This window comes from Paroedura picta, chromosome 9 (genome assembly GCF_049243985.1).
Source record: "Paroedura picta isolate Pp20150507F chromosome 9, Ppicta_v3.0, whole genome shotgun sequence".
Lineage (NCBI taxonomy): Eukaryota > Metazoa > Chordata > Lepidosauria > Squamata > Gekkonidae > Paroedura > Paroedura picta.
Genome location: NC_135377.1, coordinates 49,817,975 through 49,840,138, shown reverse-complemented (window position 1 = coordinate 49,840,138; position 22,164 = coordinate 49,817,975). Strand labels below are relative to the sequence as shown.

Below are 22,164 nucleotides of genomic sequence, written 5' to 3'. Positions count from 1 at the left end.
GCTGGCAGCCCTGCCCATAGGTTCCCAAATCTTTTGTCAGGCAGTTTTTCCTCAACCGCGTTCTTGTACATACATTTATCCCATTCTTATGCTCCTTCCTTACCAAGATGTGTGTGGGTGTGGATGTGCATGCAAAAAGACTGCGCTAAGCTCTCTTTATTGGCTGCAGGCAGGTTGTCCACATGGAAACTCTACCCACAGCCAGCTTGCAGTTCACTGCTGAAAGTGGATCAAATAAGGCTTTCCTTTGAGTCAATTTAAACAGAGGAGCCCTAGATGAGACATATATGCTGTTCTTGGAAGGCACACAACCACCTGTGGAAGCTCCCCCAAGATGCAGGGACTTGTGACTCTCCATCTAAAAATCCTTGTGGAAGCTGGCTTAATTCAACACTTTACTAGTAAGTCGAAAGTTAAGAAGATGCCATGTGGTGCGAAAGAATTCTGAGGTGGTACTGCAAATTAGCTTCTGAGCATAAAGCCAATCTAGACTAGAGCTGCACCAAACTAATGTTTCAATGGAGCTCAGAGATTCCCAATCACAGAGTAAAATTTCCCTCCTCCTATAGTAGCCCAAAATACCCTTGGAAATCCTGCTCCTGAAGAAGAGGTGACACCTAAGAACAGGATTTCAGTACGGTCTTGCTTGCCATGGATGGTAGGAATACTCACACCGATGGAAATGTCTAGTTTAGATACAAGTCTATAGATTTGGTCCTTGTCATTCCATTCTGTATTGCCTCTTATTCCATCTTGATCTTCAATAAGCTGTTTAGCACTGAAGTTGAAAGAACAAGAGCCTCATCTGTTTGTTTGCAGGATTTGAATTACTTTCAGCTAGAACTGGAGCCCAACTTAATCAGAATGCTATTCTGTCAATTTATGAATATCATATTTTCAGGATACCCTGATCTAGTCTGATTTCAGAAACTAAACACGGTTGGCCCTGGCTAGTATTTGGATGGAAGACCTACAAGGATTATAAGGGCTGTGAGGCAGAGACAGGCAACCTCTCTTGGCTCGAAAACACTATTGATCATCATGAGTCAGCTGTGACTTGACAGCAAAAAACAACAAATTTATATTTAGAATCTGGAGCAAAGTGACAGAAAAAAATGGAGCCTGCATTAAGAAGAATGGTTTAAAACTAAGGAAGCCTACCTTTTGTCTTTCCTGTTTGTTAAATTCTGAATGTTCCTGTTTTAAAATTATGTTGGTCTTATTATTAAATTAATTTTCTTGCATTTACATTTGTTTGGTCCCCTCCCCCTCTTATTGTTTCTTCTGATCTATATCTTCCCCAGATCTCTTGGACAAGATTTCAGGGGGCATTGTGGACTCCAGCAGTTTGGGGGTGTGTGAGAAAGACTCTGCTAATGGATTGTGAAAACATCTCACAAGAAGATTCAACCCATGAGTTGTCAATAATGGGAAAGTACTATATCACCATGACAAATGCCCAACCAAAGAGGTGATGCCTGACCTCCACATATCAAGGGCAACTGCGTACTTAACGTACTATAAACTTATTTGGGAGAACTCAGAAACTGCAGTACCTGATCCCAGAGGGAAGATTTGGCAGCTGGCAACATTCAGCAATCTGTTGTGCAGCTGCAGACAACTCATCAGACACTAATAGGGAAAGTGGGAGGATGAAGGGTATGTCTATCAGCTGATGTGCTAAGCAGATCGTGTACACAGTGCATTAGAAGTTTGATGCTAGGTGGGATATAACGACATGGCTGCCAAACCAGCTTGAACCATCAGCTGGGAGGGAGAGTCATGATAGGATTGTATGTCATAAACAGTTTTCTGATTATGAGATCAAAGTCAATGGGACAAGAAGGGATCCAGTATGTGATAATAAGCCCCTCTGATCATTTTATGCAGCTCTGGAGAATCAAATATAGCAAGGTCTTGCATACTAGGGCTTACTGAGAATTCAGCCTTTTAGTAGAATATGTTTCATTTTTCATTTCAGTTCTTGCTGCAAGCTGGATGGGCCAGGATAGCCTGCTCTCATCAGATCTTGGCTACTAAGTAGGTTCAGTCCTGGTCAGTATTTAGATTGGAACAGCAAGGTCATTATGAAGAGGAAGGCAATGAGAACCCCTCTCTGGAACATCTCTTGCCTTGAAAACTCTCTGGTTGGCCATGATTTGAAACACACGGCCCTTTCACACACACACAATAATGCATGTTCAATGCACTTTGCACCTGGATTTCACTGAATGAAACTGCAACATCCACTTGCAAATGGTCGCTGAAGTGGATTGAAACGGCATTATCTACTACATGTGAAAGAGCTGACAGACAGTTCAGTTTTGTTCTGCTGCTTCAGACCAATAAGGCTAACCATTTGAATCTAGATCAGTTCAAGGTTTCTTCCTTATGTTCTTTAGATTACTCATGGTTTTTAGACCTTCTGTGGGGCCTCCTCTTCATTGTTCTGAACTCACTATATAGGTAGCTCAGGCAGATGAGGTCCAGAAGAACCAGACCTCCCCACCCCACCCCACCGCTTCTAGGTTCTGCCTGTTCTGGAACTAAGAGTGTTTCTCATGGCTTGCTTTGTGCTCCAAACCATGTGTGAGTGAAGTAGTCACTAAACAGAAATCCCAGTAGGTTGTGGCTATCTGCAACTTAGAGTTTACTTAGAGTCTGATGAAGAAGAGTGCTTGCACTCGAAAGCTCACGCCTTGAATAAATCTTTGTTGGTCTTAAAGGTGCTACTGGACTCTGATTTTAGAGTTTACCAGTGTGCGTTTGTTTGGGGGGGGGGCATTTCCTCTACAGAAGGTCCGGAGGCACTCGCTTTAAACGTCAGGCATGTTCCATAAAACACAAGACATCTGGCCTCCCTGGACCTACCTGTGGGATGCAGCTTTGGAGCACACTGAAAGTTCGGGGCTGGGTAGGAGAAGAGAGCGGGGGTCTCCTCTCCTCCACATCCTCAGAGGCGTACAGATCTCTCTCTCACACACCCGCCCGCCCATCGTGGCATTTCCTGCAGAGCCGCTTGGAACTTTGCCGCCCGTCATTGTTTTGATGCTGGCGAATGTATCGGGAGACTCGTTGGGGGTTTCGACGCTCACGTCTCAGCCGTCTCGTCGGATTGGCTTCGGGACCCGGGGCCGGGAGGGGGCTGGGGCGGGGACGCATTCTGGGCGGGAACCGCGGGGACCTCCCCTTAAAAAAAAATCCCCCCGCCCCGCCTTTGTAGTCGCGGTTCGAGTCAAGGGTGTCCGATTTCGGGCCCCGGCGGCGATCAGAGTCCCTCCCGCGCCACCTCCCCCGACCCCTCCTCCTTCTGCCGCTGGAAGGGAAAATATGAAGGGGAGTTGCTGGTGCCGCCGCAGCCGCAGCCCAGCGAGGAGGAGGAGGAAGAGCCGCAGGAGGAGAGGCGCAGAGGGAACCGCGAGGGACCCGAGGGCGGCCGCTGCTCCAGCTCCTGCTGCTGCCCAAGGAGGGATCTGAGCCGAAGGCGCGCAGGAGCTCCGGACGCCGCGGCGGACGCCCAAACGGCCCTTGTCCGCGCCGAAGCCCACCGTCGCTAGGGCAGCTCCGCCGAGCCCAGGCCAGGCTGCCGGCCGCCCTCCGGGAGGATTTCCATTCGGAGCAGGGGAAGCGCGCCTTCATCCTCCCCTCCCCGGGATTGCGGGGACGGCGAGGAGCCTCCGAGGCTTCCGAAGAAGCAAGCGAAGCGGAAAGGAAACCGGAGTGGGCTGTGGGGGGAGAAGAGGGTCGGAGAAGCGGCGGCGGCGGCGGCGTTGGAGAGACCTGGACATGTCCTGCCCGTGCCGCAGCCTGCTGAGAGACCTGTTCCTAGCCCTGCTCTTGCACGGTGAGTGTCGCAGATGAGGCGGAAGGGCGAGCGCCTTTGCCGTCCTGGGGTCGCCGCCGCGGCCGCCAGCATCCGTGCGGGGGGTTGGGGTGGCCGGTGGGTCGCCGTGTTGGGCCGCGGAACTAATGCGGAGCCCAGTGGCCGCTGGAAGACCAACCAAGTTGGATCCGAAGCCTGAGCTTTACCTTGAATCCAACTTGGTTGGTCTTCAAGGTGCCACTGAACCGCACATGTGTTCGGTGATTGTTGTAACGATTGCCATTTCGCCCTCTTAGCCAACTCCAGGTGAAACGCTCCTCACACTTTGGAGCGGTTGTGTCTCTCGCCGTGCACGTTGGGAGCGGTGCAATTGCAGTAGTAACCGCCAATTGTTTAAGCATCAATTGTTTTTTTGCCGACCCTGTTATCCCAGGCGGAGAGCCCTGCGGTAATGCAGGTATATAAGAAGTTATCCTCTAGTTATTAGCATCATTCACTGATTTGATTGCATGCAGGGGCAGATGGCTGCACAGTGTGTGCAAAACAGTGTATTCTGATGTCAGGTTTTAAACAAGGGGCACTGCACAGGGAGGGGCTTCTTAAAGACATGCTAAGTTCAAAACCAAAATATATATCTTGGGTCAGTTTAAAGAAAAAACAGTTCCAGGAGCTTGTTGGGGGTATTACAGCTGTATTGTATGGTTAAACCCCCTGACCTGGACAGCCTAGGATGGCCTGATCTCACCAGAAGCTAAGCAGGGTTAATCCTGGCCAGTATTTGGATGGGAAGCCTCCAAGGAATATCATGGTCATGCTGCAGAGGGCAAACATCTCTGAAAGTCTCTTATTGGAAAAGAGTTAGGTCACCTTATGTCAAAACCCAGAAATGACAGACAATATTGTAAAAGGCCGAACAGGATAACTATTTAGATAAAGTCCACTTTGCCTGTTTTCCTTGCCACTTTGTACACGATCCATATTATAGCAATCCCAATTTAGAGCTGCACCATATGGGGCATGGAAGGCTTAATGTTGCTCCCTTATGGACCCCACAGCTGAACTGAGTGAGACTCTCCACCCGAGATCTCTTGGAAGCATCTCAGCCTGTAGGCCTGAATCATTCTGCTGCTGTCAGGGGCATTGTTCAGGAGCGATATGTCTGTGAACTGCATTCATGGGATAAGTAAAAACAAAGCTCCCACTATAAACCTCTACCTGTGCTAATTGTATCACATAGAATGAGAACTTGTGTTTGGATTAGACCAGGGGTCTGTTTGATCAAGTATGTTGTTAGGTGTGGTGGTCAAGCAGGTGCTTTCAGAAAGCCAAGGGAGGATCTGAAGCCAACTGGAATTTTTGTTGTTTACATTCCATTTGCTGGTGTTTAGGAGTATAACTTCCAAGATGATCTTCCACTTGGCTATCATCATCATCATCATCATGTATAATAACTGTGATGTTCTCTTTTAAAGCAATCTGCCTAAAGCAAAGGCCATCACCAAATCTTGTGACAGAGAGAAAGTTATGTAGTGTGAAGATGTACCATGGCTTCTTTTGTTTGTGATAGGAGAGAGGGAGAAAAGACTCCCTGTTTACTGTCTCCATGCCATGATGACTTTTGAAGCCCCTATCTTGTAATCTGTTTTTGCTAAATACTTCTTCATATGTCAGGTGTTCCAACAGGTTGCCCTTTCCCCACCTTTCTCACTGTACTACTTTATTTTTTTTTAGATGGGAGCTTTCAGAACTGTCCCTAATTTTCAAACTGCCCTGAGCCTTAGCAGTGGGTGGTATACAAATGCAATCAACCAATCAGTCAGTCAGTAAATATTGTCATGACTTTCTGCAGTAACTGTGCATCATTACAAATGTATATAGTAGATTGCTCTCTATGATAAGATTCCCTTTAGAAGTTTCTCATAGTTTGCTTTGAATTTCACCTGAATTATTTGCTGTTGCTGGCAGTCTAGGATACCACACAAACAGCTCCGGGTCACTTATGAATTAAATAGTACTGATCCCTGGGACACCCTTATAACCTCCGTCATTGTGGACACTTTTTATTTAGTCTGACCCCTGGGTCCGTATTTTAATAGTTACTAGTGACCCGTTCTTTTTTCATAAATGCTAAGTTTGTTAGCCTTTGCAAAAAATATTTTTGGGAGTCCAAATATACAATGTAATAATCACTTGTATGTTGCAGAACCCATACTAATTGCTTCCCAGCAAAGCTTGGTCTTCTACATGTTGAACTTCAATATTTCCCAGTAGAGGGCTGTATGCCTCAGAAGTGTCCTCTGAATGGTTACCAACATGAAAGGCTGCCCAGTAGGTGATCAGACATCTGCACAACCTGCTGCATTGTTCCTGTGTAAAGAATCTTATCTGGCCACTTTCCACAAGTGGAAGCAAGTTGCCTCCCTAGACTTCTCAGTATGGTGATGCCTGGCAAGACTGCTGCTTTTCTTACCTTCTGCCCTTCCTTGCACAGCCCACTGGCCTCTCCTCTAAGCCTTCAGCACACGGTAGAAGATCTGGCAGAAAGGTGGGGCGGGCTACATTAGTGGCAACCATGACAAGTGGCTTTTGCCAGCATTTGTAGATTTCTCTGCCCCAGATCAAGAGGCCTCAGCCACTCAGTTGTATTAACCTAGACAACCAACCACATCACTCAGTTTTCACAGGCACTGAACACCCCAATTCCTTTTTCCTCCCAAGTAGCACTTGTGGTAATGACTGGGGAAGGCACTGGCAAACCACTCCGTATTGAGTCTGCCAAGAAAACACTAGAGGGCGTCACCCCAAGGGTCAGACATGACCCAGTGCTTGCACAGGGGATACCTTTACCTTTAGCACTTGTGGAAACTCATTTTCTTTGAAAACCATGTTCTCTATTATTCAGATATGTTATGAAGTTACATGCTTATTTTTATGCATTATTGGTATTAAAAAATTAAAAAACTGTCCTGTAAAATCTAATTAATGTTGATTTAGAAAAGAAGAATGAATACCTTCACCTTTGTTTGGAAAAAGTTAAGTAACCAAATGCCACATGATGAATAATAAGGCTGTGAGCCTCCAGTTCAGCGTTTTGGAGACAAAGAGGACTTGCTCATCAAAGGTGTTTTTATTCTCCTCCCACAGCCCAACTACAAAGTATATAGACTGTATAAATATGTCTGGTTGAGACAGACCTGCCTGGACACCGAGGTGTACTTTAGAATCCTCTGATCTGGGCGTCTAGGAGTCAAAACGGAAGGTTTGAAGTTAGAGGCTAAGTAAGGAGAGAAGGTATAATTATAGGGTTAGTCTCCCAGGCTCATCTGCTTGGAATTACAGGGCTGTTTTAAACTTTGGCTGAAATGTGAAACAAATCAGGGCCAATAGTCAGATCAAACCAGCCTCTGCCAAGAGAACTTGAAAAGGGGAAACTCACCCCCTTCACCATGTCATCAAATGAGAACCTTTTGTAAAAAAAGGGGAGAAGAAAGCATCAGCTTGTTTAGGCTATTTATTAACACTGAGATGAGATGAGATGAAGATTATAGGGCAAACAGGTGATTATAGGGCAAACCAGTGCCCCCCCCTCCCCGCTGCAGCTCAAACAAGGGCAGAGAGTTGGATGTAGTCACTTTTTGGTCTCTAGAACTGCTTTTATATCTAAACCCATTTCATGACACTATTTCCGTCAACAGCACATGTTCAAGTATGAGGATACTTAGGCAAACATTTTTAAAGGATCTTACTATCAGTTTAACTCGGTACACATATAAGTGCTATTTTTCATTCATGTCTGTGGAATGATAATGTCAGGGAAACTGTAACTGTATTTCCATTAAACTTTCAGAGAAGCAGATTCTACAGCCTCCATTGTGATAATATCAAATTAAAAAGCTGCTGTGATATTTAGCAACTCTTTCCTAATGCATGAACTAAATGTATGTTGCTGTAATTGCAGCTCATGAGTTCTATCCTATAGGAGGTATATTAGCAACTGTGATCCATTTTGGATTTCTAAAATACTCTACTGCCATCCTAAGCAACTCCCACCCCACTCGGCAGCACTCACGGTTGATTAAACACTAAGACCAAGCCGTAAAACTGTCAACGCAGAGGGGATTTCCGCACAGTGGCCAAAATGGCCTCCTGCCTGCAATAGTGTGATAGTTAATCACACGATTCTCCCCCCCCCCCTCCATGTATTATACTCTCCCTGACGCATCTTCCCCTCCCCACATGCTGCGCAAGCAGCAAACGCACAAAGGAAACCACGGCCGAACAGCTAAGGGCATGGTGAAGGCCTCAGCCCCCCCTGCCCCAGCATTGCAAACAGCATAATTCTCATAAGGCATTCCTACCTCCACGTAGCCTTCTCATTCTCTTTGGTCTGCAGACCCCTGTCCTGTCCGCTGCTCTCCCCTCACCCGCTACTCCACCAGTCCAGTCACCTCAGACACCTTCTCTCCCTCCCTAACATGTCATACACTGGCCACTGCCACCACAGTGGGTTGGGGGGGAAAGAGAGCAGTGGACGGGATGGGGGTCTGTGGACCGAAGAGAATGGAGGCAGGAACACCTAACGAGAATTATGCTGTTTGCAGTCCCAGGGAGGGCTGGCACCTTTGCTTGGCAGGGAATGGAGGGAGGAGGGTAGAAGCAGGGGCGGGACATAGACTAAAGCCCGTTTCCCCCTCTAAACCTTCTTCTCGCTGTTTGTGGGTGGTTTGTTTGCTGGGGGATTGCGCTTTTCCAGGTGGTGAATCCACTTTTTGGGATTCCCCCTGTCACAACTTAAAATGGTAGATATAACAAGCCAGCCACTGGAAGTAGGTGACGTCATCTGAAGTGGTCGGAATATGCTGCCTACCTTCAGCAGCTGGCACGTTACATTCCCCACGTGCAGAAATGCCCAGAGAGCAGTTGTCTTCATATAAGACCACTTGTCCTTTGAGATCTTCTGAGAAAGACTTGCTCATAGACTTTCCCACTATTCCATTCTGAAGGGGTCTTTGCAGCACATTAACTGTGGCTCAGTGTACATTTCCTTAGTTTGAAAAAGTGGGGTAAGGCCTGTCTCTTAAGACGACTGAATACTGCTTGTGTCCATGTATGAATCATAGAACCATAGAGTTAGAAAGGACCATACAGGCCATCTAGTCCAAACCCCTGCTCAATGCAGGATTTGCATAAGCATCCAGGATAAGTATCTTTCCAGCTGCTGCTTAAAGATTGCTAATGTTGTTTTGACATTCGTCATCTTCTGTTTGAAGAAGAGTTGGTTCTTATATGCCGCTTTTCCCTACCCGAAGGAGGCTCAAAGCGGCTTACAGTCGCCTTCCCATTCCTCTCCCCACAACAGACACCCTGTGGGGTGGGTGAGGCTGAGAGAGCCCTGATATCACTGCTCGGTCAGAACAGCTTTATCAGCATCGTGGCGAGCCCAAGGTAACCCAGATGGCTGCATGTGGGGGAGTGCAGAATCAAACCTGGCATGCCAGATTAGAAGTCCGGACTCCTAACCACTACACCAAACTGGCTCTCTTGAGAGTTTGAATGGCCTGAAACATGATTACAGAGAATATACATTAAACAAATCTCCCTCATAGAATTTAGGGGAATCTACAATGAAATTAATTAATTGGCAGTCAATTCTGGAAAGACAAACAGTATTTCATCACACAGTATTTCATCACACACCTACAGTTTCCATAGCCACGAGCTTAAATGGCTTTACAAATGCATGGCTGTTAGCCTTGCTAACTCAATTGAACTTCCACAGTCAGGTGTAATGTACCTTTTAATAGACTTTGGCACTCTCAGTATTAGTATCCTTGTAACCAAGCATTCCAAACTAAATTGTGTTTAAGACAAGATTATACATATCAGTACTATGTAATAATAGTATAGGCCGTGTTGTTTCCCATACTTGGATATATTGCTTCATTTAAGGCAAGCCCTAAGGACCGGCCTTTGGGGTCACAGTTTTGTACATTGGCTCTTCAGCCATTCTAACCTCTTAGCCACCTATCATCACCCATCAAGAGATAACCAAACATTAGCTTAAAAGAAGCACTGCTAAGCTATTTTAGATCATATAACCATGACTCGGGCAGCTGGACTACATTTGGAAATCCAGGAGAGTTTAAAATGTGTTCACATAAATAAGCATTAAAACTCTTAGCTTACCTTTTTGAAGTCAAGCATATAAAATAAGGTAAAATGCAACTCAAGTCAAATGTATATTACCTCATAAATACGTCTATACTACAGGAATAGTATTTTAAATAAATAAATAAAACCCTTGTATTCATTAGACAAAATGAAACCTGTTGAATGTCAAAGATGTGCAGCTGGACCTTGTCCATTATCATGGTTTTCTTTGCTTATACAAAAAGCCACAAAAGTTTCAGATGTCAAATGCTAAAATCATTCCGATTAAAAAACCCTGAGTAATAAGATGAACAGTAAAGTGAATTCTAAACAATTTAGCTAATTTGTTTTTAACCCTATATCACCCACCCCCAGCTTGAAAACGCTTTGAGTAGTTACACCAGCCCTGCGGCCTTTCCATAAGGTCATGGTTTGTGCGATACACATTTCTTGCATTTCTGTATGTTTCCCAAGGGAACACTTGTTTCAGGCATTCATATTTTGCAATATTTAAACCTTATAAGATGTGAATAACAGTTATCACAAATATTGCTGATTATAGGATACTTTATAACCTGCCCCTTAATAATTGTAACCTCTCTTGCATAGTGTAGGATATGATTTACTAACAGTTTTTTTATTTATGCATGCTTGTTAAAGACGTAAAGCGAAAATAGAAGCCTCAGTTGTGTTTGTGTATGTGGGCACATGTGTGTATTAAGTGGCAACCCTATAAATGAATGACTTCCTATTCTTAGTGGCTGTCCTCAGGTGTTGCAAACTCAGGGCTGTGGCTTCCTTGATTGCATCAGTTCATCTTATGTTGGGTCTCCCTCTTTTCTTTCTGCCTTCAACCTATCCTAGCATTCTTGACTCTTCCAGAAAGTCTTGTCTTTTTATAAATATGACCAAAGTACAATAGCCTCAATTTATTTGTTTTAGCTTCCAGGGACAGAGTTCAGGCTTGATTTACTTTAGAACCCAGTTATTTGTTTGTTTGTTTGTTTGATAGACCACAGTGTCTGTAAACCTCTCTTCCAACACTGCATTTCTAATCAAGCTACTTTCTTCTTATGAGCTTTCTTCTTTGTCCAACCTTCACACCCCTACATAGTAACGGTACAAATTATCTTCATCATGGTTGCCAGCAACACATCCTTATACTTTAGGTCCTTTTTGTCATCCTGATGTTCAGCTTTAAATCTACTTTGGCACTTCCTGCTTCAGTCTTCATCAGGAATTGTGTCAAGCCTTCACTGTTTTCTGCCAGTAATATGGTGTTCCTGCCGTCAGTTTTCTCTCCATCTTCATTTAATTAATCCAGTTTTCCATATGAGATGTACTTCATACAGACTGAACAGATAGGGAGATGGAATATGTCCCTTCCTGACACCTGTACCAATTGGAAACCATTCAGTTTCTCCATATTCTGTCCTAACCATAGCTTCTCTTGCAGAGTTTAGACTGTACATCAAAACAATCAGATGTCGTGGCACACCCATTTCTTTTAAAATCAACCATAGCTTTTTATAATCTGCACAGAAGAAGAGTTGGTTTTTATACCCCACTTTTCACTACACAAAGGAGTCTCAAAGTGGCTTACCTTCTGTTGTGGAGACAACAAACATCTTGCACAGTAGGTGGGGCTGAGAGAACCCTGACATTACTGCTCTGTGAGAACAGCTATAACAGGACTGTTATTGGCCCAAGGTCACCCAGCTGGCTGCATGTGGAAGAGTGCAGAATCAAACATGGCTTGCCAGATTAGAAGCTGCCAGTCTTAACCATTACACCAAGCTTTGCAAACACAATCTGGTTTTTCTTCTGAAAGTTTCTTGTATGCTCCTGTAACCAATGTAAATTTTCAGTATAGTGTCTAGTGCCTCTTTTCTGAATCCAGCTTGAACAGCTGGCATTTCTTGTTTCATGTACGGTAACAGGTCTTTGCAAGATTTTAAGCATCACTTTACCTATGTGAGAAATTAATGTGATGGTCTGATAGTTGCTGCACTTTTTGATGTCTTCTTTTTTCAGAACTGGAATATAAAGATTTTGATGGACTTGTAGTTTGAAATGACAGTATTGATATCCCATCTACCCTGGTGGTTTATTTCTCCCAATCGCTTTAAGTGAAACTTTATTTTCTAAAAATGCAGGTTCTCCTTCAAAAGATGTCTTCTTTGAAGGAGTCTGTCATGCTTTCATCTCTTCTGTATGCAGTGTACGGTTTCCATCTTTTCTTAATTTTCGCCTGTTCAGTTAATGTGCTTCTATGTTGCTCCAGCATGCCTACCATGCTGTAAATTTCCCTTTGATTTTTTGGATCTGGTGGAACAAATAACTTCCATTTTTGTCGTTCTGTTCTCTTTCTTTACCCTGGTTATTATAATAGCTCTCTCTTGAATGTAGTATTTAGACTTCTGATTCTGTTTCTGTCACCTTTTACTTTATTTTTTGTCTGTATTTAGCAATTTAAAAAGTTTAATCAGCTGTACATTAAAGCTTTTAATTTCTTTTGGCTACTGAAATAATTTTGTGCATTTTTCTTTGTTAATATCTCTGGTTTCAACCCATAGTTCTTCTGATTTGCATTTGTTTGACCTTAATAATGCAAACCTGTTCTTGACATGGGCTTTAAATTTTTCTGGAATGTTTTGGTGTTTTTTTTCCCCTACAGCTTTAGTCTAATTTTCAACATTAGGAGTTCATGGTTTGTACCACAATCAACTCCTGGTCTTGTTTTAGTAGCCAGAATAGAGCTTCTCTCTCTTCTGTTTCCAATTATTTTAATCTATTTGATTTCTGTATTGGGCAACCAGTTATATCCAAGTATGCAACAGCATCTGTTTGGTTGCCTGAAATATGTTTTAAATAAACAATTTGTCTTCACACAATTTTATGAATTGTTCCCCTGCTTCATGGTCAAATCCTCTGACAGTATCTGATGGTCCTTTGTTTCCTACTGTTGTGTTCAAGGCATCTATGATTATCAACACATTTTGCTTAGGTGTGTGATCAAGTTCTTCCTGGACACTTGCATAAAAGCCTTCAATTTTTTCTCCTTCTGCATCTGTAGTTGGGATTGTCATATTAATAGGCTTTCTGTGAGACTTCATATTTTGTCAGACTTTGCAGCTGCATCATTAAGACCAGTGCTGTCATAGTTGCCCTCAGCTCTTCCAGTAGCCTATTGAGTATCATCCGACCTGGGGGGGGATCCTTTCTTCCAGCCCTATAGCTTCTTTCATTTTGGATGGTCTCATCAGCAGAAGAGAACAGACAGTTCCAGTGGTGCTGAGGGCACAAAAAAAATCCTTTATTGTTATCTACTCTGTAGCAGGTATAGTGAAAGGTGAGACTGGTGGAGGATAGGCAAGGTCAGTGACACTTCAGTTAGCCCTGGTCAGTACTGTGCAGAAGAAGGCAATGGTAAACCACTTCTGGTCATCTCTTACCTCAAAAATCTGATAATGAGCCTAAATAGTACTAACAAACAATGGCCTAAATCCAGAGACAAACACTGGATATGAAAGTGGAAAGCATGATAACAATACCATCTGTCTTCTAATCTAATACAATAATAAATGTGATCGACTCTGATTTTATGATGTGTCTCAAAAATATATAGGGAAGGTTCATCCACATTCTGTTCAGATGTGCAGTTGATATTTTCAAATTGTGTGTTATCATCCATGTTTGCTAATCCAGCTCTAGGAATCCTAAAACACAGCTCAGTTGGGTGGACTATGAGCCCCCATTCACTTTCACAAGTGAAAGACTTCTGCTGAGTTCAGAGGGAAAAAGAAGAGGCACTCAGATTTGTAAAGTGGCTAAACCTCCTTATTTTAGTTACCCAGGTATCAAAGAGGAAGCAAACTTTGTCATCAACACACTCATTCATATACACATTTAAAATGGCTTCAATATGCTGCTCTCTGCATCTCATTTTCTTCTGACTAATTTAGTGACCAGTTCTGCAAGACTTTAGTCCTTTTGATGTTCAAAGTGACTAAAGTAAAGCTGAAAACAAACATCTGCTTGGCTGTGAGACATAATAGTCTCTGGAGGAACTGTATACCTTTTGTCATGTGGTTTCCATATTAAAAGATAATTCTAATGTATATTTACTTAATTGTGTAGGGTAACTGACTAGATAAGTATTTTTAATCAAAGTCAATTGTGCTGTATCTTTTGGAAATGTTTAAAGCTCCTGACAAGTTTCCACTGGAAAAGTTCGTTGCAAAGACAAAATCATCATGTTAATATTGTCATTACATTTAATGAGTGTAGATTATACTTGGCTTTTGCTTTTATGGAGCTAATGGAACACATATTTATTTACTTTGGTGTAAATCAAAAGAAATATTTACTAATGGAATCTCATGCGCCATACATTGTGTCTCTACCTGCATTCTTGTGTATACTTTAATTACAATCTTAATATATTTAATATAATCATGTGAACACTTTAAATTTAATACCACATTAGATTTCCATCATGTGAATACTTTAAATTTAATACCACATTAGATTTCCAGTATTCTTCAATTTTTAAATGGAAGTTCTGTAATAACATTAGAAAGAACTAGCAACAGAGAGCAACATTTTTTGCTCTTATACAAGGCTATGTATGAGCTTTTGAGAGTCAAAACTCCCATTTCTCAAAAACATATATCCTGAAAATCTTGATGGTTTTTAGGGTGCTTACTGACTGAAGCTAGCTGTTCTATGGCAGATCAGCACAGCTGCCCACTTAAAGTAATACCCTCTGAAACTTTAACATTGGGAAGTGCTTTCATATATACATATTGAATGCATATCATCAGAAAGAAATAAAATTGCATTCAGAGTATTTTTATGTCTGAAATATCCTTCCCATGATTAATATTACAGGCGTTTTCTGCATATGTGTTAAAATGCAGAAAAACATACATGAACAACATTGATGCATTTTAGACAAAGATTTTCTTTGATCATAATGATGAATTTGGTGAAACTACTAGAAAATATCATATGAACATAAGAGAAGCCATGCTGGATCAGACCAGTGGGCCACCTAGTTCAGCTTCCTGTTTTCACAGTGGCCAACCAAATGTCCTATGAAATAGGGCAAACGCTCTTCTTGTTGTTGACCTCCCCCCCAAGGAATTGGTATTTAGCCATACACTGCTTCTGAACATGGAGAATCTGTTTGTCATTATGGGTAATAACTGCTGATTGATTTAGACAGTCAAGTAATATCAGACTCTGTTCCATTGGTAGGAACCTTATAAGGAGAAGCGAACATGCAGAGGTGTACTGTCAACCAAGGATCTTTGCAATATGAAGGCCTGTGTCCCAAGTACACAGCACCAGATTGAGCAAGGGATCCAAAAAGAAAGGATAAAATGCAATTCCTCTGTCCCACCCAGTTTTGCATGCCCTTTTTGTTAAATATAATACAAGCTTCTTAACTTAGAAAGTTACAGAGCTCTACAGAGGTTCCATTACCCTGAAGACTCCTTCAGGTGTAAGCCAGCACACACGAATGGGTGCCTCATTCAGACCTCAGTAAAGAGTTTTGTCTGCTCAGATGGTCTCAGCAGAATAAAGCTCCCTCCTTACTCCCAGGAGTTTTAACATCTCTCTTTTCCACATTCACTGACCCAGGTTAAAGAACGTTTTCCTTAAGTCTCCAGCAGTTTCTTCCTGAAGTCCTTCTAGTCTTTAATACCTCCAAATCTCTTTTCTGCTTGAGGGAAGGGAAGATATTGGACCATCCTATTGTCTCTAGTTGGAATGATTAGCATTTCTTCAAGAGGTAGCTGAGGTGATGTTGGAAAGCCATTGAACTGACTTCTTCCCTGCATGTTACCTGCCCAGAGAAATACACTTTAAAAACCACCTGGTAAAGGTTTTACTCAGGTCAGAACTCAACCCCAAAACTGAATTTCTGCACAGAGTGCACTGTAGGACCCATTATGCACCGAGGGGAAGGTCCGCATTTGAGGTGGAATGGCGTCGCCTAAAATCACCGATAATGCACGGCACTGGCTGCAACTGGCCGCAGATTCAGTGCATGCCGCCGAAAAAGCCGCGTTAGCGAAACACGGAAGATAGCGGAGCTTCCAGGTGACCAGGGCATGACCAGAAGCGGTACCCGGGTCGCCACGTGCATAATCGGTTACTCTGGGTTTTGCTGCCGTTGCCTCCCGTCCCGTGCGTTTTCCATATGACCCTCCGCGTTTTCCATATGACCCGAAATCGCCATTTTGGCAGCCGTGCATAATGGGCCTAAGTGATGCTATTGCTCAGTCAGTAAATCCTGTACAAGTCTAGAATTGTTTCCACACACTCTGAAATCACAAAAGGATTTTACTGATTGTGTTTATTGTTTTCAAGGATAATATAATTTTGTGTTTGCAAGTTTTTAATGACTTGTAAGACTGCATGCCTTTTGTAATGTGGCAGTAGTCCTAATGTATTTTGACCATACACATGTGTCAGAAAACTGCTCCCAGCATATTTCTCATTTCTAAAGATACTTCCACTGATAAAATGTATTGATCCTCCCACGTTACCTCTGATATGTAAGTACAGGAATGTACTTGCAGATCAATATTAAAATATGCCAGGAGCACAGAAAGCCATGTTCACACACATCTTGGTGGTTAGCAATAGAAAATATTGATTATGTTCACTGAAATTGTTTTATATCTCCTTTTTTATTCTTTCAGGGCTTGGAGAAGGTTCTGCACTTCTTCATCCGGATAGCAGGTCCCACCCTCGATCACTGGAGAAGAATGCATGGAGAACTTTTAAGGAGTCACAGTGTCATCATATGCTGAAACATCTTCACAATGGAGCTCGGATCACAGTACAAATGCCTCCAACAATTGAGGGACATTGGGTCTCCACTGGGTAAGGAAATCCACAATCAAGATAGTCAACAAACCATATAGACTAGAATAGTTTCATAGACATTAACAATTAACGTTGACAGTCAAATATTGTAGACAACTAGAAGAGTAATATAGTGCACTAGAGGTGGGCATGAACCTTTAAAAAGTGGTTCAGTTCAGGGTGTGGACACCCTATGAGCCACACTCCAAAACAAGCCATGCTAAATGGGCCTTAACACGAATTGAGCTGGTCTGTTAAGTTTGCTTCCTCCTTTCTCCCAGCCATAACTTGTTGGAGATGTGAAAAGAGGAACAGGGCCACCTAGGAAGGGTTTATCAATTTGTTTAGGTCCCTGCTTCTTCAAAATGGAGGCAAACAAAGGGTTAAATGGCTCAGAGCCATTTAACCCTTCACTCCCACCCCCCATCAATGGCTGGCCTCAAAGAGTTGAGCAGTCAGAAGTCCAGTAAATGTCCAGGGAAGGTGCCTTCCGCAAACATCAATTTCTCGGCTACTAACCGGCCTATGTTCAGCCCAAATTTTGGCTTGTGAGCTGGTTTGTGTCCATCTGAATAATGATTACTCCACCACATTCTTATATACAATTTTTCTGTCGACTATAATTCATGGATCTCCAAACTTGTCGGTACTTTTGGCCAGGAATGGCTTTTTTCTTTGGCTGAGAGGCACAGTTCAGCTCCAGTTTCCAGAGGAAGAAGAGGGACTGGATCCCACATGGCTGCAGAGGGAGATGTAAGGAATCTCAGAGGTGTAAGGAAGAAGAGCCAGTCATTTAGTTGGTAGGAAGCAACTCAAAGCATTTTATTCCCAAGACCCAAACATCGACAGTTCCAGGAAATAAATGTTGAGCACTGTGGTGCTCTAGAACAATCTGTTATTCCCTTACTGCTCCATAACTGCACCTTGATTGTGCTGCTTCATGCTGCTTTTCAAAATTGAGGGAGCTTCTAAAGCATTGTATGTTGTGCTGCCTGCTGAAGGAAGTTGGAAGGCTGTGCTGTGTTGCTTGTAGGACTGTAGCTGCGGTCTTCATTATGGTATGATTGATAATCATCTGTTTATGGGTTGTTTTTTGTGTTATAACACAACCCATTTGCAAAGGACAAGTGAGTAAATCATTGACTTTATGCCATATCATGTGACTAAGCCAAAGTTCAATAAAGAAATTATGAAACATTTCAGACTAGTCCAAGCATGCCTAAGTGCTAATCTAAGATCACAAACATTTAGTTAGAAGTATTTATTCTGTAGTGTCAGCTTGCATTATTCAGCTGTGTATGTACTCTCAATTATTTTCTTAGGAAGCCTTTTTTGGAGAGATAAGGTTCTCTTCAAGCCCAGTCCTGTAATCCTTTTTCAGGCAAAACTTCCACTGAAGAGAATGGGAGTAGAAGGGAAACCGTAATCATCACTAAAATCCTTATATCAGTGAAAAATAGTTTGGGGAAGAAATGTGGAAATCCCAAATTTAGGAGGAAATTCTCAAAAAGAAGCACAGAAAAATTAACCCAGGAAAGGGAAAACTGTATTTTAAAAGAACTATGTTAAAAATATATATAAAGATCCCCACTGAATCAGATCTCTGGTCCATTTAATCCAGTATCCTGTTTCATACAGTGAACAACGAATTGCCCTGGAGATCAACAGAACATAGAGATGAAGGCATTCCCTTGATCTTGCCTCCTAGCACTGCAATTCAGAGGTCTGCTGTCTCTAGTTATGGAAGCTCCCTTCCATCATAAGACCAGTAGATAGACCACCAAGTCTGTCTAATGGCTCTTTTAAAGCCTTCTATGTTTGTGAGTATAAAAAGTTATAAAAGAACCATCTGCTTATAGTAAAAGTTATGCTATAATACGATGCTGAAGTAATGCTAGGAATATTAACAGCTACTTGGACTTTGATAAGCTACAATTTTGCACTTTACTAAATTCCCTTTTTTCCCAATCTATCTCCCATTTTGCTACAGTTGTGAAGTTAGGTCTGGCCCAGAATTCATCACAAGATCATACAGATTCTACCACAACAATACATTCAAAGCCTACCAGTTTTACTATGGAGGTAACCGCTGCACAAACCCAATATATACCTTAGTTATTCGTGGTAAAGTTCGCCTTCGGCAAGCATCATGGATCATTCGAGGGGGGACTGAAGCCGATTATCAGCTGCACAACATACAGATCATCTATCACAATGAGGCTGTGGCTGGAAGACTAAGCCAGTTGGTCAACCGTACGTGCCCTGGATTTATACCAGAAGATAAGCCTTGGGAGCAGAATGTGAGCTATGATATATGGAGAGAAGAAAATGGCTATGAATGCATCAGAGCTCTGAATTTTGCCATGCATGAACTTCAGCTGATCCGTGTAGAGAAGCAATACCTTCACCATAACTTAGACCACTTAGTTGAAGAGCTATTTCTTGGAGACATTCACACTGATCCTGCTCAGAGGATGTATTATCGTCCGTCTAGCTACCAACCCCCTTTACAAAATGCCAAGGTATGTAAATATCAGTTCCAAGGCAAACAGCTAAAGTATCCATCCAGAGGAGGAACCCCTGGCATGTTTTTCAGGCTTTGAGGAACCCTGGAAGTGGTGACATGCCGCTTCAGAGAAGCAGGTGCAGAAGTAAGATACGGGAGTCAGCCAATCAATCAATTGATCATTTGCTGTTTCCATTATGGAGAAAGAGACTAGGCCTGTAGATCAACAGGGGACGTTTGCTCCAGTGACGTCTAGTGTTGTCAGCGTCCATCCAAATTTCTGAAGAAAGCCATGTAACCCCCAGGGATGTTTCATGTAACCTCAGGGTTCTCAGAACCCTGGATGGGAATCCTTGACTTGGTTAAAGGATAATAAGCTCTTCAAAAAGCTAAAGGCTTCAGGCTGTGTCTCCAAGGTTTTCCTTATTACTTTCACACATTCCTATTGCTTCTCCATTCAAAGGTATCATTCATGCCACTGCTGTTCTTTCCAGCCTATGACATAATGACTCTTTCTGGCCCATTATGCACGGCCGCCGAAACGGCGATTTCGGGTCACATGGAAAACGCAGAGGGGGAAGACGCGACGCACACCGGTTATGCACGGGGCGGGGTGCGACGGCGGCAAAACCCAAAGTAACCGATTATGCAAGCGGCGATCCCGGCGCCGCTTCTGGTTGCGCCCCAGTCACCCGGAAGCTGCGCTTTCTTCCGCGTTCCGCGAACGCGGCTTTTTCGGCGGCATGCACCGAAGCTGCGCCCGGTTGCAGCCGGCACCGTGCGTTATCCGTGATTTTAGTCGCCGCCATTCCACCCCGTGCGCTAAAACCCCCATGCATAATGGGTCTCTCTCTCTCTCTCTCTCTCTCTCTCACACACACACTCAAGCTTCTAATAAGCAAACTGTTTTTCTCACTGTGGTGGGCATCATATATTTTTCTTCATACAGCTGTTATTCCTTTCAAGCAGCACTTCATTCTCCAAATTAGGGCATGTGACAATTAATGCTAAATTGCTAAACATGCAACAATATCAGATTACTTTCCAAGTTCCAGTGAGGGAAAAACTCTCCCTTTTCAGAGTCCTACACTTGGGATATTCCTGATAGCAATACAGAATTATCTGGGGTTATTTCTCATATGCCTGGAAGCTGTTCCAGCTGATCAGTAACCTGGTGGTCTAGTTTGTTTAATTTGTATGTTTTGCTAGGAACAAAATTTGTGGTGAGTGTGGGAAAGGGTATACATGCCCTGGTTACATCTCTGTCAGGTTACTACATTGTGCTCTATATGGAGCTGCCCTGAGAATTGTTCAGAAACTTCATTCGGTAGAGAATGTTGCAGCTGGTGGATGTTCACTGAGACATAGAGACCATATCAAGCCAGTCTTAGACCATATACACCAGCTCTCAGTCTGTTTCTGGGCACCATTCAAGGTTCTGGTGCTGACATTTAAAGCCCTGTTTGATTTGGGAGCAACATACATACTCTCTTATGAACCTGTCTGACCACTGCAGACATCTTTGAAAGCTCTGCTTTGGTACTCCCACTTTCTGAGATGAGGTGGCAACCCAGGAGAAGGCCTTCTTGGAAGTGGCACCAAAACTTTGGAACTTACACCCCAGAGAAATTAATCTGTCCCCTGTTACCATCTTCTGCCAGGGAGCAAAGACTTTGTTTCATTTGGCATTCTTTCAGGCATCCCTGCATCTTGACCAATTTTTAAAATATATTTTAGCTCTGGTTTTATTTGTTTTAATTAATGATAGGGCGTTGTTGCTTGTAATAATTTTTGGTTGATTTGTTAGCTACCTTGGTGGCTTTTATGAGGGCAGAAAGGAGGGGCATCTGTAAAATAAATATCTGCAGAACAGGTAGAACACATCATTTCATTGCAATTCTGATAGAAATGTCCCTAGTTTTTTGCCTTTCAGACTTTTGTAAAATTAAGATTTTTCAAGGATATAATTATATCTTTCCTGTTTATGCTACCAGCTTCACAATATTTATTAATGGTTGCTTGTCATCTTCACATTAATAAATTTATTACCTCTCTGCTTCAATGTAGGATTTTCTGTTAGGATTTCTGTTTGGAAAATCCTGGCTTTATTTATCTTTAATCTTAATTTATTATGTGAACATCTCCTCATTTCTAGTTTGTGACCATTTATTTCATTGAGGGTCAAAAAAAGAGTAACTATATGCTTAAGTAACTATAAGCTTAGAATTTTCTAGGCATAAACATGAAATTAGCTGTAAGAGGAGGACATCAGTCTGTGGAGCTAACTGGCATTATAGGTCTATGGTTCTTAGCATAGGATAAATTAAAATCTAGCTTCAAAAATGTTGACATGATCAAGGAGGAATAGCTTGGAAAGAATAAAAGCCAAGGAAATGAATCCTTGTATGATCAAGATGGCATCTGTTCTATCTCGCCTTGTTGCAAATGATTCTTACATCCCCTTGACTTGGATGCATACATTTTTATATTATTATATATTATATTATGCTATATTTCCTAAGGTTACCACCTTTGTTTTTCTAGGAGTTACAATTTTGCTAGGTGTAAATTAGACCTTGGTTATGTAAATCCTTAAAAATCAGAACAAAACATTGGTGGGTAGGGAGCAAACTTTATTTTAAAAAACAGATGTTACAGAGGAGGTGTAGGGAGGAGGCACCATGGGGGGAAAAACAGTTACATTTCTGAATGTTGAACGATGGCAGTCTGGCAGCAATCTTAGAGCAAAGAGAAAGAATAAAGAGCTGATAGTAGAAACTGAAAAACAAGTCCATTAGCAACT

At 42.6% G+C, this 22,164-nt stretch overlaps 1 protein-coding gene across 1 annotated transcript in view; it reads left to right on the top strand.

Annotated features, from left to right (window-relative positions):
* Nucleotides 1-3,235: 3,235 nt before the first annotated feature.
* Nucleotides 3,236-22,164, top strand: part of APCDD1 (APC down-regulated 1) — a 36,191-nt gene continuing 17,262 nt past the window's right edge. The window contains exons 1-3 of the mRNA XM_077352778.1: nt 3,236-3,844; nt 16,690-16,873; nt 18,846-19,377. Of these exons, the coding sequence (XP_077208893.1) occupies nt 3,787-3,844; nt 16,690-16,873; nt 18,846-19,377 (774 nt within the window). The 5' untranslated portion in view covers nt 3,236-3,786. The remainder of the gene's footprint in view (nt 3,845-16,689; nt 16,874-18,845; nt 19,378-22,164) is intronic.